At 40.9% G+C, this 16,863-nt stretch overlaps 1 protein-coding gene across 1 annotated transcript in view; it reads right to left on the minus strand.

Annotated features, from left to right (window-relative positions):
- Nucleotides 1–16,863, minus strand: part of LOC116945483 (CD109 antigen-like) — an 82,601-nt gene that overhangs the window by 13,115 nt on the left and 52,623 nt on the right. Inside the window, exons 21-26 of the mRNA XM_076069292.1 lie at nucleotides 15,678–15,791; nucleotides 14,610–14,822; nucleotides 12,376–12,514; nucleotides 4,971–5,147; nucleotides 3,240–3,321; nucleotides 1,577–1,799 (exon numbers count right to left, since the gene is read on the minus strand). Of these exons, the coding sequence (XP_075925407.1) occupies nucleotides 1,577–1,799; nucleotides 3,240–3,321; nucleotides 4,971–5,147; nucleotides 12,376–12,514; nucleotides 14,610–14,822; nucleotides 15,678–15,791 (948 nt within the window). The remainder of the gene's footprint in view (nucleotides 1–1,576; nucleotides 1,800–3,239; nucleotides 3,322–4,970; nucleotides 5,148–12,375; nucleotides 12,515–14,609; nucleotides 14,823–15,677; nucleotides 15,792–16,863) is intronic.

The following is a 16,863-nucleotide window of genomic DNA, read 5'->3' on the forward strand; positions in this document are numbered from 1 at the left end:
AAAGACACCCCGTGCAAGAATTATAAAATATATGCAAATAACAAAATTTATATTAAATAACATCTACTTTATTGTCACAGGTCTGACCTCATTGCCGCATATCAGTGAATTCAAGTAGCATTTAACGGATTTTGAGTAGAAATAAGTTTGCCTCATATATGTAAAATTGTACAAATCAAACCCACATAAAGCGAAGGAAACATGTACTGTTCAACCGCCATACTGTAGGTTAAAACGCTTATTTTTCTACTTAGTTGCTTGAACTGCTCCACTTTGGAATACTGTCCCATTTGCCTACGACACAGTCTGGATTAAAAGTATGATGATGAAGCTCGCAAGGATAATCCACCGTTTCAAAACACTTTGCTTGCTATGGATGATGCTGAGTAATTGGCAGGTACATGTCCCTTTTGGTGACAATGCCAGTTCACCCCAGTCCCTCAACAATGGACTACCACAAGGCTAAATGCTCAGAAATGCTCACCAATGTCTTCATGAGTGTGTCACCAAAAAAGTTACACAAATTTGCATACGTAGATGACCTCGCCCTGGTAAAACAAGCAGCCACCTTGAATGACATAAATTCCACCTTGAACGGGCACCTAAACACCATGGGATATTTCTGGAATGGTGGCTCAAACCAAACCTGCACAAATCAACAGTCACTCCCTTTCATCTTGATAACAGAAATGCTAAACGCACCCTGAAAGTGTCGTTTTGTGGCAAAACTGTGTAACATTACCCAATTCTGAACAATCTAGGAATGAAGTTGCACCACAGGATAACCTTTTATGGCCAACTGAAAAAGGTAGCCGCTAAAAAGAAAACAAAGGTCAACCTGGTTCAGAAATTGCCAAGCACAAGCTGGGGAGCATCGGCATCAAATTTGCATACGTAGGAATACAGCATTGATGATGCTTGTGTACTCTTTAACAGTGTACGGTACACCGGTATTAACCAGAAATAGCCAGGCTTGACTTGTTGATGTCCATCTGAATACTGGAACCCTCAAGATGGCCACAACACCCTGACTCTTTCCACGTTTTTGCACATTGCTCATAGATCCAATCACTGCGATGCTGCAACCCTCAGGGAAAAGTGGAGATAATCATGGAAAACCGCATCAAGTTATGCAAGCACTTGTGGACCCATGCGCCTAACCTTTAGAAATGCAATTTTAACCCTGATGATGCTAGGAAAACTGAATGTTGTTCACAATAATACAAACAAATACCTCATAAAAGGCCTGATGCAAAAAATCCCTGGCTTATCTTCCATGAAGCATATGAGATACCCAAAACCACATCCATACAGACTATGGCAAATGCGGTTACTTGATACACAAATGGAATATTAAAACTTCTCCAGTGTGCGACTATGGTCACCCCGAACAGACCATGGAATGTATAACGGACTGAGTGCCCGATTCACAAATAAGGAGGAGGCATCATAGTCAAACATTCTACTACTCCTGATGCAATTATCTGGGTCAACCACCTTTATGTAAAATGAAGACGAAATTTATCTTTGTCTCAACCAAATATTTCCATACTTTGATTGTGTATCATCTGCCTACCGTACTGTCCTCCAGGAAGGCGAGGAGAGTGTAGGCCGTCAGGCTGATGTGGCTGGCAGAGCCGCCCTGCAGCTCCCTGTGAATCACGTAGCCATGCTCCGTGAACTGACCAGATGGTGCCAAAGAGTTCAGCAGAAAGTTGCGAGCAGTGTCGATCACATTGCTGTCCACAGGGATATAACTCCGTGCCTGCAGGAAAGTCCTCAGCACGAACGCTGTCAGCCTAGGGATTTGGAACGAGAGCGCAGGACACATGCAGACAGCTGTGAAAACTACTGCACATCTGTGAAAAAGAGCTTTACAGCTCATCGGGTTCCTCCAGTATAAATGAAGTCTTATTCTGAGAAAGACAACATTGAAAAATTCCACTTGGGACAATAGCCCAAGAAAACACGTCATACCCTCAGAGGGAAGTCAGTATTTGACCTCATCCTATATTTTAAGTTTTTGAGTTTATTATTTTTTTTATAAGGATGATCCAATTTAGCTAGTTGCCTGGCTGTTTTATAAGGCACATTCGTGGTGTGTGAACACAGTAACAACAAAGCAAAAACAAATACATGAATTTTGGAGAGAACGACTGCAGGGTTCTTCGGGAATATTGCACAAATAATAAACAAGGTGGTTGACGTTCATATGTGTGCTGCGTACACACTTAGAAGAAAGATTCACATTCTGCCCATCGTGGCATTCATGACTACTGTCCTGTATATTTGCTTGGAATTATCAGCTAAGAACTCTTTTTTTTAGAAAGTGCCAACCAAAAACAAGTTTACACATGTGTCTGATAATAATTATCATTCAGTGCAGTTTATTGCTAAAGGCTATGTGTAGAACGATCTGTGAATGTACCATTGGGGTACAACACCCATTACAGATTTGTACCTGAGAGACGTGAATATGAGGATGATGTTACTTTTAGCTATGTTTGTGAGACTCTCACGTGTATTTCAGCTAAGAAACCAGGAATGGTTTTCTTAAAATGTATTCTATCTATGAGACTTTACCAAAAGACCCAAAGAAGCCAGGAAAGAGGTCACGTTTCTGTTGACAGAGTTTGCAACGTACTTGTTGTGGCTGCCAAGATTTTAGTATTAAGACCGTGTACAGAAATATGGGTCGATTATATGAATGTGTAATAAACAGTTTAAAAAAATAGTGGTTTCAATTGTAGTACTGCATCCAAACATTAGAAAAAATAAGCCTTCAACAATTGTATTTTGTTGGTCATCTATCTTACATAACACAAAATAATTTTATTTCAGTTTTCTTTCACTGTTCAATGTATACATTGTATTGCAATTTCGATTTAAAGCTTTCGTGACTGCAAGGATTCATCTTCTTTGGTTCTTTCGGTAAAGTCACGTAGAATGAGAATAAAATAATAAATTGATCAAATAAAATAACACAATAATATTCTCACGACGTTTCGGCTTGTGTTGTGGCCGAAACGTCGTGAGAATATTATTGTGTTATTTTATTTTATCAATTTATTATTGTATTGCAATGTTTAAGATTACACAACAGAAACGGGAAAATATTAAAAACAAAGTGACAAGTAAAAAAGCTTTAATGAAAGCATAAAATACTGAATATTTTGAAACAAAACCATTAAGTAAAACTGAAAGACCACTGTATTAGTTTCTTAGCTGTAGGCTATTACCATGTACTGCCTTGTTGATCAGAGTTTCCAAATGCACTGAAGGAGCCATCACTTCTCCTGTACATGAGCTCTCGTTCATAGCCTGAATAAACACAACGGCATCCTTAGCTTGTTACTACAAAATAAAAATAAATACACAGTTACGGAATAAAGCAATTTACGATTAATGCAAATCGGATGTACATTATATGCGAGTGTTTCTTTAGAGTAACAGGAGAAACAAGTCAGTGCAAACATGAACCTATGACCTATGTAACACAAATAGGAGTCATATTCATCATGAGCTATGTTTAATCCACTGCTGGATAAAAGCCTCCCCATACCATCACCATCCCGCATTGTCGCATGATGGTACCATCCATCTCACTCCTGCCCATGCCCTGTCCTCATTGCCCCACCTCTGTGGCGATCTCGCGCGTGTGTTCTCTACTCGATAAACTCCCTTCACGAGACTTAAACCCAAGGCTCGTGAGAAACGAGGTGACCTCTTTCCTGACTTCTTTTTCTGAAAGTGTTTATTTTCCTGCTCTTAACCTGTGTGATACTTTAAAAAAAAATATTGATTTCTCCACTATGAAGAAGAGCCATTGTCCAAACGGTTGTCTATATTTGTTTATTTTTATGGGAGTGTTTTTGATTAATGAGATGTTATAAGATAATAGGTTTTCCCCTTTTTACTGGAAACAAAACAGGTGTTAATATGTTAAAACACCAAACTGAATCCTTTTACAATGAATCATGTCTGCATTAACCACAATACTTGTGGTCAGAATGCAAAAAAAACACTGATAATATATGATTGATGAAAGCCTCCTCATACCATCACCATCCCGCATTGGTGTTAGACTAGGCTCAAAAGAAAGCTGTCTCTGGTGTGAACCAATCAGTTTCAAAGACAATGCATATATTATCAGATTATGTTTTTGTTTGCATTCTGACCACAAGTAGTGTGGTGAATGCAGACATGATTCCTTGTAAAAAGTTTCAGTTTGGTGTTTTAACATCTTAACACCTATTTTGTTGCCAGAAAAAAAGGGGAAAACCTATTCTCATATTTTGGTACTGGCAGAGGAGGTCCCATGATGAGATTTTGTTATTTGAAGAATTAGAGAATGATTAGCCTCCTATCATGTGTATCAATAGTTTACAAATATTATAGACAAACAAAAAATATACAATCTAGACACTATTTGTGCTAATGAACCACTGCCAAAACAGCATCAATGAAAACTTTAATTCTTCAAGTTAGGTTTGTCTCACTTGTTTAATAGGACAATAATTGAGGCATAATTCTAGATTGAGGTATTTAAATTGTATAAACATTTAATTAGATCACTGATTCTGCTTTTTTATAATGTCTACAGCTATTCAATCTGGTTCGTGAGTTTTCCTATTGTCATATAACAAACGATAGTGGTTACCCTTCAAGGGTGAAAATAAATCACAGAAAAGCTTCCGAGCCACAATGGCATCGCTTCGAAAAACCACCGACAGCTACACAACTGAAACTCAACTCAAACAAAATGACCAAGGGTATAAAAATGCATTGTCACCGAAGATCTCGCCGCTGGCACATACAATGATTGGTGAACCTGAATTTTTTAAATCACCTTCGAACGGGATTCAGCAGTTCACAAGTAAATTTGCAAAAGTGGGGATACTGGAATGAAGAGCAACAGAATATCTACTACACAACAGCCCACGGATAACAATTCAAACATGTTACATTACCAGAATTCATGTAATTCAAGGATTTAGCAGCGATATCTGGCGTTGTCTGGCGGGACACGTCCAGATATATTCGGATGTAGATTCCCGGTGCAAAGTTGATCATGTTCTGCTCCCCGCAGCCGTACGGCATCTGAATGAGCTGGTCCAGCCCAGTGAGGGAGGGTCCAATGATGTCTCCTGCACGTTTCACACAAGCGCATGTCAAGGCCACTGTTTAAAGCCACAGTCGCGCTTTAGTACTCTACAAATAACTTGTTCATCCATAAACCATCTGAGTATTCCTAGGTGGTGGAGCACTGAGCACTCGCTACGGAATACTTGTGGATGCCATTGACTTACTTGTGGCTGGCTCATCTGCACCTAATTCATATAAATCCACCTATCTAGTTGATGTTTTGCATGTAATCACACTTTATTATTGAGACGTGGTCATATGCTGCTACCAGATGGCTCAATTTTCATTATGTGCTTGCTCACAACAAATAACAATTAAAAAGGTTAACGCATACATATTCCATTTATAGTTCTTTATTACATGGCAAAGCAATTTTCCGTTATTTATCCAACTACATATCTATGGGAATAGGTTTTACCCTTTTAACTGGCACAAAAACTGACACCTTTATTCAAGGCATCATGTTTGCAATAACCACAACACAAGCAATCAAAATGCAAACAAAAAAGACAACTCTGATAATAATATGCACTGTCCTTGAATTTGATTGGTCCACACCCGAGACAGCTTTTCTTAGAGCCTAGTCTCCATTGGTGTTGGACCAGAAGATGCCAAAAGGCGTACAACTCAAAAACAGCGCACTATCAGAGTATTGAGGACTCGAGATGAGCATTTACATTATGAGACCTCCTTTGCCAGTAACAAGATATAGGAGTTTAACACGTAGGCTTTCGCGACCAATATTATTCATAATAAAGGTTTTTGGGTTAGATCGCGTTATTTATAAATGTGTCGCAACCCTCCACCACCCGACACGGCCAATCAGCAAAAAAGTGTCACGTTGACAAAAGACAAATAATTCACTACTTTAGCCCACCGGTGTGTTGAAGAGTGAATCCACACCATTTACAGTTTGAGTACGACGTTTCGCTGGTAATTACATCCAGCATCCTCGGGCAATTCGCCAGAATGGTAAAGCCCTCGCTTGCTCCTGGTCTTAAATAGAGCAGCAGGGTGACGTCAACATTTAACTCATTTCAGGTGCAGTGATTTGAGGCGGAGGGGGGTATTGTAATTATGTAATCGATTAGTAATCAGTCAATGGTTATGATTAGTAATGAGTTGTAGATTAGTAATTAGTTGTAATGTGTGTTAGTGATTATATGCTATGTTAGTAATCCGTTAATTCGTATGTGTTTCCCCTATAAGGAATTGTAATGTGTATTATTTAATAATACGCTTCCAGGCCGCACTAAGCCTGTAGCTGTCAGAGCGATTAAAGTTATTTTTATTCCTCTCAATTTCAATGGATTCTCTCAATAGTCTTTGCCAGTAATAATTAGTTTTACACAACACTTCAACGTTAACAAAATCAATTGAGTGTCCTTGTTGACAAGCATGTTCTGCCACTGCCGACAGTTGTGTTTGAGATAATTTAATATTTCTTTGATGTTCTTTTAGTCTTACGCTGATGTTACGTCCCGTCTGTCCAATATAGCATCTGCCACATAAAGAATTAATCCAATATACACCTTCTGTTGATAATTTCGGTAATGCGTCTTTAGTGCAAGATACAAGTTTTTGAATTTTGTGTACTGTACCAAATCTTACAGTTACTCCTGAGATATATGGAATTTTTATTGTTTTAACAATCTGATCGCTTTCAGCAGTATTGCTTTGCCATCGTGATTTGGCATTCAATGCTCTGTTAATTTGAGCATTATTTTTCGATTTAAAGCTTTCGTGACTGCAAGGATTCATCTTCTTTGCTTCTTTCGGTAAAGTCACGTAGAATGAGAATAAAATAATAAATTGATAAAATAAAATAACACAATAATATTCTCACGATGTTTCGGCCACAACACAAGCGGCCTTCATCAGGTGAAGGGGACGAGACTGTCTGGAGGACAGCGCTGGAGTGAGAAAGCCACACTGAGATCACGACCTTTAAGCTGTGTGAGAAGAAACAAAGCGCCTTGACAAAGGAATTAGCATGTAATGTAGCATTGAAATGGCTGAGTGATTAGCTTGTGACTGGTCACAGAAAAGGCTATGTTAAAGTTAAAGCATACACATCTGCAAAGGCACCCCTTGACAAAGGAATTAGCATAGAATTTAGCATTGAAATAGCTGAGTGATTAGGTTGTAACTGGTCACAGAAATAGCTATGTTAAAGTCAGAGTATATACATTCACCGAGGCACCTAGTACAAATCAAACAGGAGAATTTAGCATTGAAATAACTAGGCGAATTTAGCATTGAAATAACTGAGTGATTAGCTTGTGACTGGTCACAGAAATGGCTATGTTGAAGTTAAGGCCTACACATCTGAGCTATTCACAGTAACTGGGTATACAATACAATATATAATGAATACAATATAGTGAACCAATGAAAAATACTAAAATATAAATTACCTCAATGTTATCAATAAACTCTATATTCTCCAATCAGCTAAGCTACCAACAATAAGTCGTTATATATCACAATGCTATATGGCGAAAAATGGGTGGATTCTTACCCTCAACTTTAGCAACACGGATAGCTACGGGTCCCGTTCAGACGGACGAGTTCATCCATGGTCGAAACAGAGGAGGGGGAGAGAGACAGCTGCGAGACGCTGTTATACTCCATGTTGTAAACCATACTATTAACCGTGGTGTGAGAGGTATTAAGAGTCAATGCCAGCGAAAGAGCTGGGGTCTGAAGGTCATCGTAAAATACAATTAATTAAGAACGGAAATGGTTTAAAACATCTTTCCAATAGTTACTAAGCCAGAATCCATCTTCTCGGTTGAAATTGTCTCTGTGCTTGTATATGTGAATGGCCTCATGAACGAATCTCTCATGGTAGCCGGTTGGTTTGCAAAGAACCTCCGTCTTGGAGAAGTCAATGTCATGTGAGCCCACTGAATTATAACATGATCTGCCACGGCAGAGGAGTTCGTTCTACCATGTTTCAAGTCTGCTTTATGTTCGCGGATGCGGTCCGAGATATGTCGTTTGGTTTCTCCAATGTAGCTACTACCACAGAGGCACATGGAAAGATAGACGTCAACAAAGTCGTAAATAATCGCAGTAACAGTTCCATTTCTGGTGGTCTGAAATCCGTTTTAGCTAAAGGTCTAAAGTTTGCTGTCACACCGAGACACTTACCGGTTAATGATATCATTGCCCATGTCGACGTTGCACTCAAGGGCTTGAGTCACATCGCTGCAGACGTAGCAAGATCTGAAATCGCTGCAACCCTCAAAAACGCTAAGTTGCCACCCAGCAACATCAGCAAAGACGAACGTTTTGAATTATCTCAATTAAAAAAGAAAGATGATATTGTCGTCCTCTCAGCCGACAAGGGCAATGCCACTGTCATCATGGACAAAACAGAATATAACAATAAAATTCAAGAACTACTCAACGATGCCAGCTATACAAAAATAAAAAGAGATCCCACCAACAGCCTGGTTATCAAAACGAACAAAATCATCTCTGATTCAACAGCATTAATTGATGAGACCAAACAGTTCTCGTTGAAACCCTCTGCAGCCAGACCACCAAGATTATATGGCCTTCCAAAGGTACACAAAGAAGATACACCCCTTCGTCCCATCGTCTCTACTATCAACTCCCCCACCTATAAACTGGCACGTTTTCTTGCTGATATACTGCGACCTTTCACTGGAAAAACCACCTCTGCGGTACTAAATTCTACTCACCTGGTATCGACAATCAAAGGCATTTCCCTGTCCCCAGACGACCTGCTTGTCAGTTTTGATGTGGTGTCCTTTTTCACCAAAGTCCCGGTACCTGACACCATCGCTATCATTGAAGACCTGGTTCATCAAGGACTGCACACTGATGTACCCCCCCTGGTGAGACATTGCTTAACCAACACATACTTCACCTGGAATGGAACTTTCTACAAACAAACTGAGGGCACCCCAATGGGCTCCCCCATATCTCCGGTTGTAGCCAACGTATTCATGGAAAAATTTGAAACTGACACCATCCAGAATGCCACTCTACGCCCGACCTTATGGAAGAGGTACGTGGATGACACCTTTGTCATCTGGCCACATGGCCAGCCTGCTCTAGACCAATTCTGCGACCACATCAATTCCATACACCCAGCCATCAGATTTACCATGGAGGTCGAAAAAGATGGCAAACTACCCTTTTTGGATGTCTTAATTAAAAGGAGACATGATGGTTCAATGAGCCACTCTGTCTACAGGAAAACTACCCATACAGATGCTTACTTGAAACCAGATTCCCACCACCATCCATCCTAGAAGAACTCCCTCATCAAGACTCTATACCATAGAGCCCAATGCATTTCCGACCAGGAACACATTACCAGTGAACTCAAGCACGTACACCAGGCTCTCAGGGCTAATGGTTACTCCGACTACACAATCCGCAAAGCCATCACTCCAGTCATGAAGAAGGATCCCCTTGTGGAGCCACTCTAAACCATCACCTTACCCTACATTGCAGGGGTCACTAAAAAGATCTCCAAAATCCTGAATAAACACAAGATCCAGGTCCGATTCAACACAGTACATAAAATCCGTGATCTAGTTCCATCTGTAAAAGATGCTGTTCCAGACATACAGTACCCGGTCGTTTACAAACTAAAGTGCCTCTGTGGTAGTAGCTACATTGGAGAAACAGACTTGAAACACGGTGAACGAACTCCTCTGCCGTGGCAGATCACTGTTATAATTCAGTGGGCTCACATAACATTGGCTTCTCCAAGACGGAGGTTCTTTGCAAACCAACCGGCTACCATGAGAGATTCGTTCATGAGGCCATTCACATATACAAGCACAGAGACAATTTCAACCGAGAAGATGGATTCTGGCTCAGTAACCATTGGAAAGATGTTTTAAACCACTTCCGTTCTTAATTAATTGTATTTTACGATGACCTTCAGACCGCAGCTCTTCCGCTGGCATTGACTCTTAATACCTCTCACACCACGGTTAATAGTATGGTTTACAACATGGAGTATAACAGCGCCTCGCAGCTGTCTCTCTCCCCCTCCTCTGTTCCGACCATGGATGAACTCGTCCGTCTGAACGGGACCCGTAGCTATCCGTGTTGCTAAAGTTGAGGGTAAGAATCCACCCTTTTTTCGCCATATAGCATTGTGATATATAACGACTTATTGTTGGTAGCTTAGCTGATTGGAGAATATAGAGTTTATTGATAACATTGAGGTAATTTATATTTTAGTATTTTTCATTGGTTGACTATATAGTATTCATTATATATTGTATTGTATACCCAGTTACTGTGAATAGCTCAGATGTGTAGGCCTTAACTTCAACATAGCCATTTCTGTGACCAGTCACAAGCTAATCACTCAGTTATTTCAATGCTAAATTCGCCTAGTTATTTCAATGCTAAATTCTCCTGTTTGATTTGTACTAGGTGCCTCGGTAAATGTATATACTCTGACTTTAACATAGCTATTTCTGTGACCAGTTACAAGCTAATCACTCAGCTATTTCAATGCTAAATTCTATGCTAATTCCTTTGTCAAGGAGTGCCTCTGCGGATGTGTATACTTTAACTTAGCTATTTCAATGCTAAATTCTCCTGTTTGATTTTTACTAGGTGCCTCGGTGAATGTATATACTCTGACTTTAACATAGCTATTTCTGTAACCAGTTACAAGCTAATCACTCAGCTATTTCAATGCTAAATTCTATGCTAATTTCTTTGTTAAGGGGTGCCTTTGCGGATGTGTATGCTTTAACTTTAACATAGCCTTTTCTGTGACCAGTCACAAGCTAATCACTCAGCCATTTCAATGCTAAATTATATGCTAATTCCTTTGTCAAGGCACTTTGTTTCTTCTCACACAGCTTAAAGGTCGTGATCTCAGCGTGGTTTTCTCACTCCAGCGCTGTCCTCCAGACAGTCTCGTCCCCTTCACCTGATGAAGGCTGCTTGTGTTGTGGCCGAAACGTCGTGAGAATATTATTGTTATTTTATTTTATCAATTTATTATTTTATTATCATTCTACGTGACTTTACCGAAAGAACCAAAGAAGTTGAGCATTATTGTAGTCATTCTGTCGTAGTGCGTCTTTAACGTGTTTGATCTCTCTCACTAGACTTTCACCATCTGACACTGTTTTAGCCTGATGTATGAGCATCTTAATAAGAGAGGATTACTTAGCTGGATGATGATGATGCGAATCTGCATTCAGATAGGCATCAGTGTGCGTTTGCTTTCTGTAAACGCTGTGTTATTTTACCGTTTAGGCCATGTCCAAGCAAAATATCTAGGAATGGGAGTGTGTTATTCACCTCCATTTCCATGGTGAACTGGATGGCCAGGTTTTGTGCATTGAGATGATTTTAAAAATCATTAAGTGTATCTTTACCATGTGGCCAGACAACCAAAGTGTCATCCACATATCTAAACCAAAAGATGGTTTTAATGTGCTCGAGGCAAGTGCTCTTATTTCAAAGTTTTCCATGTACAAATTAGCTATAGCAGGGGATAAAGGAGAGCCCATTGCTGCTCCTTCCTTTTGTTTAAAGAAATCCCCTCTCCATAAGAAGTAAGTGTTATTTAAACAATGGTCAGCAAGTTTCGGAATATCTTTTGGTAAACCTGTATTCTTTACTAGTGTATCAAGTAATTTAAGCGATTCGTTCACTGGAACCTTAGTGAATAGAGAAATCACATCAAAACTTACCAGAATATCATTAGGATTAAGTTTAATATCTTTAATCACATTCACAAGATGTTCTGAATTTCTTATGAATGAAGATGTCCTACCGATGTAGGGCTGTATTTGTTTAGTTATATATTTTGCTAAATATTAGCTCTAACGAGGCAAAAGCCTTAAGAGAGCTGCGTGTAAATAAGGATATCCAAATCCTAGCAGCTGATAAAGGCCGCACTACTGTAGTGATGTCAGAGTTGTCTTTTTTGTTTGCATTTTGACTGCTTGTGTTGTGGTTATTGCAAACATGATGCCTTGAATAAAGGTGTCAGTTTTTGTGCCAGTTAAAAGGGTAAAACCTATTCCTATATCTTGTTACTGGCAAAGGAGGTTTCATAATACATATCTATGACTATAACAATGGTAATACTCAGAAAAATATTGTAGTATGCCCTGATGTAGAATCATATATAAGCACAGACACCAACAATAGCCATCTGTATATATCTGTGAGAATGAATCGGCATGGTGCCCAATGGACATGTACCGTAGATGTAAAGGACGGCTGAACTGCTTCCTTGTACGATGTTGGGTGGGAAGTTGAACACAAATGATCTTGTGAATTTTTTATTCTCATAAAGGCTGAGGAGGGCACTCTCCGAGTACGTTTGTGGGAAGCCTGGATACTGCATGATGGGAAAAGCACGACACAAACGATTATACCACTTGTCAGACATTGAGACAGAAAATTCGTCAGCAACACGGCCTTAAAATAAATAAATGCTACATTCAGGCAACAGCCCTTGTTCACAGCACATACAAAATGAGGCCAGAGAGATAAAACGGATTGCAGATTGCACTTTACACCATAGGACCTGATGATAACACACTAAAATCTGATGCGCAGTTTTGAACAGGCAGATTAATAGTTACCGAAAAATATACATTAAGTACGGGACAAACCCTACAATTTTCAAAATGTATTACGATGTAAACTAGTTTATGTTCAAATTATAAAATTTTGCTGTCACCTTGCATTGTTGGAAGGTTTGTTCTTGTGTGAACAAGGCACAATCCATCCAGAAATACATTCCTGGGCCCAATCACCATTTCAATAAAATAAATGTAAGTGTCCTACATTCCTGAGGTAGAGAAGTCTGATAAAATAAATGTGAGGTACACCCATGAAACAAACATTTCTGACAGAAGATGTTCCATGAAACTATCATCGAGGCATTTAGCCATTTCTCCAATGTAGTGGAGGCCACAGTGTTTGTGTGTGATGTAATGAACCAAATTGGTGGAGGTGGAAGTAAACTTATTGTGCATCACAAATGGTGCTCCGGTTGTATTTGCGGATTGGTTACTGTGAACATACATGTGTTGAAAATTATCTGATTGGATGGGAAGATCCCTTGTATGCTATTATTTCTAGTGTTTCTTATTAAGTTGTGAAATAGTGGGTCCCTGATATTTGTGTTTTTCGAAATAAATAAAACAAGGGCAGCGATCCGATATCAGAACCCAGTAAGAGGTTTGTAGGTTGCTGAGGATATTTTTGAGATCTTGGGGGAGGGGAAACCCCTCATCTCAGATAACTTGGGGAGATAGAGTTGACCTTAATGGGGCTACCATGCCTCGAATATTGGAGGAAGTAGGTGCCCCCTGTGAGTGGCTGGCTAATGTGCCATCTGTTGAGGAAGTGTGTAGGGAAATACAAAACCTAAGGCCAGATAAAGTGCTGGGCAGCGCTTACGTCCCAAGAGAACGGTTGAGGGTGGGTGGCAATTGTGTGTTGACATAATCACAGCTAACTGGACCATAAGATTGGTACCACAGATTGGAAGGATGTAAACCCTCTTTTAAGAAGGGGGGCCATAATAATTCTAACAACTCCCTCCTTGGTGTGACTGCTCAACGTAATACTCTTTGGTTTATTCGGTAAATTCACGCAGGTAAAACAAAATAAATGAAAACAACTAAATTAAATCACGACGTTTCGGAGGCAACACAAGCTTCCGTCTTCAGGTGGAAACCATCACAGCAAAATTGCTGTATCAAGCATTATTTGGTTACTTTTTTATATGCATGGTTGCTTATCAAATTTTAACAATCATGATTTGTTTATGAAGTACTAGCTTTACTACCCGGCTTCGCACGGGACTTAATTCACCACGCCCGGCCGCCTTTGTCTCCCCAGCGGCGATGTTCACACCACAGCAGTTACTCGTTTGAGGCTGAGTCGACCTAGGGGAGGCCCAGCACCGGTAAAAATAATCTTCACCGGTGGTGGCCGTGAGCGGGAATCGAACTCGAGTAAGCCGGGTTCGTAGCGCGGCGCACTAACCGTTACACTACCATGCGTTACGCTTCCACGTGCGAGGGTCTGACGTCACAGCTCACTTGCCGTGCAAAAAATATATGCATTATTGAGCTCTTCCCTCCCCCCCTAAAAAAAACAAAAGTGATTTTTTTTTATTTTTGCATGGTGTACAGTTTGGAAAGTACCCACATGGCAAACATTTTGAACAGACGCATTCACAACTTTGCCTTTTATATATATGGAGATTCACAGAAATTCTGCAAATTATTACTAAATGGAACGACTGAACTCCCAGATGAAACGAAGTGGAATGAGCCATTATTCCCTTTCAGTGCTCCCTTCACAAGCCATTCCTTCATGGCATGATTGACACAACCCAATTTTCAATCACTGCAGACAGCACGTGGCCCCATTGCAGCTGTATCTGAGAACATGCACGCACGCTAGCAGACACTTACCTTGACCAATGTGTATCCCACCACTGTGTAATCCACATTTTGGTAGGAGACAACTACAGCGAAGGAAACTTTGCCGTCAACATTCAGAGAAACAGGGAAGAAGGCAGTGGCAGAACTCTGTCCAGACACATTCAAGCTTCGTTCATTGGGGGAGAGACCGTTGCTTTGGAACAGAATCGTGAAGTTTTCATTCTCCATCAGTTTTGCAAGGACCTAGAAATCAATAGGTAAATGTTGATGGAAGGAATAACGTCAGAATCAGATTAAAATGATTCTCACAATAAAACATCATTATTAAAAACAATAAAAGAAAAACGGAAGCCCTGTAATTGCTTGTGCACACCACTGCTGGCAGAAACACCTCCTCTGGAGAAAGCGCTTTCGGGCCCCTCTCGAGAGCACAGTTGATCATCGATTATCCGGTTTCCAACATTATCTGGCTGTCCCAGGGCCGATCATGCGAAACCGGCAAAACCGCTCTGAAGGCCGTAGCCAGTCTGGTGATCTCACCATGTGCATGACAAAAAGTAGCTATGCTTGATTGCAGTGTTAAATATTATATTCAGTTAATTATACACTACATATAACTCCAAAAAATGAAAATACTGCATGTATATACTGTACATCACCCCATGCAAAGTCTTCGAGATTGGAGTGGTAAGTACGGTACAGTAAATACAGTAACTTTGTACAGGGTATTTATTTGTGTCTATTTGTATGTCTATGCCAATGTCACACAACACATACATTTAAAACACTAAAAAACATAACAACACGTAAAAACATGTCATTCAATAATGTGAAAAAAATTGATATTTTAAATAATGATGTGATTATCCGGAGTTTTTTTTTATCCGGCTCCCCCTCCCCCCCGAAGGCACCGGATAATTGATGTACTACATTTGGTCTCTTCCATGCTGACCAATGTTTGGAAGAGACATAAGTATCGAAACGTTATTTAAATACTATACATTTATCATTATTTTAAATTATAATGCACAATGTTGAGTGGCAAGGTTTGTGAAACTTCAAATGTGTTAATTTATCTTAAAGGTGCCTCATTGTTACCTGAGCTGTCTGTGTCTGCTTGTTGAAGACAGTTGCCTCCACAATGAACTCTTCTCCAAGAAAGGTAACGCTGGGTACATTTATGGTGACTTGCAATGGTGAGGTCACTTCAAACTGACAATCATAAACATACATTTTTTATTTAAAACTTTCGTGACTGCAGGAATTCATATTCTTTGGTTCTTTCGGTAAAGTCACGTAGATGGAAAATATTAAAATAATAATAAATAATCATAATAAATAATACACTTTTAACAAAAAACAAAAACTCACGACGTTTCGATCGCAACACAAGCAGTCGTCATCAGGCAGAGGGAAAATGAGGGCAAGCCTCTAACTGCAACTGTTTATAAAGGCTTGAAATGGGTGCAGCCCAAGTGTCAGAAGGAATGGGGGGACAAGTGCTGCAAGGCAGCATGAATGGACGAGCCAAAGCTGTGAGTGGGCGGGGCACAACAGCCGTGGAGCCAGCCCTGAGCGGCGAGCGGCGCAGTCCAAGTGTGTCAGCAGCATGGGCGGGGCAGGAAATGCAGGAGAAGACAAAGGGGGAGAGAGAGGCAGCAGAGCTCGGGGGAGAGAGAAGAGGCAGAGAAGGGGAAAGAGAGGGTGCAGAGACAGGGAGAAAGAAGGGGTAGAGATAAGTGGAGAGAGAGGGGGAGAGACATGGGGGAGAAACAGGGGGCAGAGATAGGGGAGAGAGAGAGGAGGGGAGAGATAGGGGGAAAGAGGGGGTAGAGATATGGGGGAGAGAGAGGGGGGAAGGGGGTAGAGATGGGGAGAGAGAGGGGGGGGAGAGCCAAGGGGGCCTTCTCAGCGGCAGCGGGGAGAACGCCCCCCATCGGCGTTGGGGATGACGAGGCCCCTCTCGGTCCCCCTCCACCGGAGCTCTCAGTCGTGCCACTGCATCGCCAATGCCGACAAACGAAGGCGGATAACAACCTGTGCCGGCTGGGAGACCTACCGGAGGTGGCCTTCGCAAATGTAAAGAGGAAGGTGCTCTACTCCTACATGGTCCGGTTCCACCAACAGGACACCCTGAGGAGCCACGAGGACCATGCCTGGAGGAAAGCCCTGCCCTGCATCTCTTAGGAGGGGCCTCGCTGGAGGCAACTCTACTCCAGCCGGACGTACAACCGCATCGGCGACCTCAGCTGGAGCATCGCCCACGGCACCGTCACCACCAACG

Source organism: Petromyzon marinus, chromosome 24, assembly GCF_048934315.1.
Source record: "Petromyzon marinus isolate PM22_M1 ecotype Great Lakes invasive population chromosome 24, UKy_Petmar_22M1.pri1.0, whole genome shotgun sequence".
NCBI classification, from domain to species: Eukaryota; Metazoa; Chordata; class Hyperoartia; order Petromyzontiformes; family Petromyzontidae; genus Petromyzon; species Petromyzon marinus.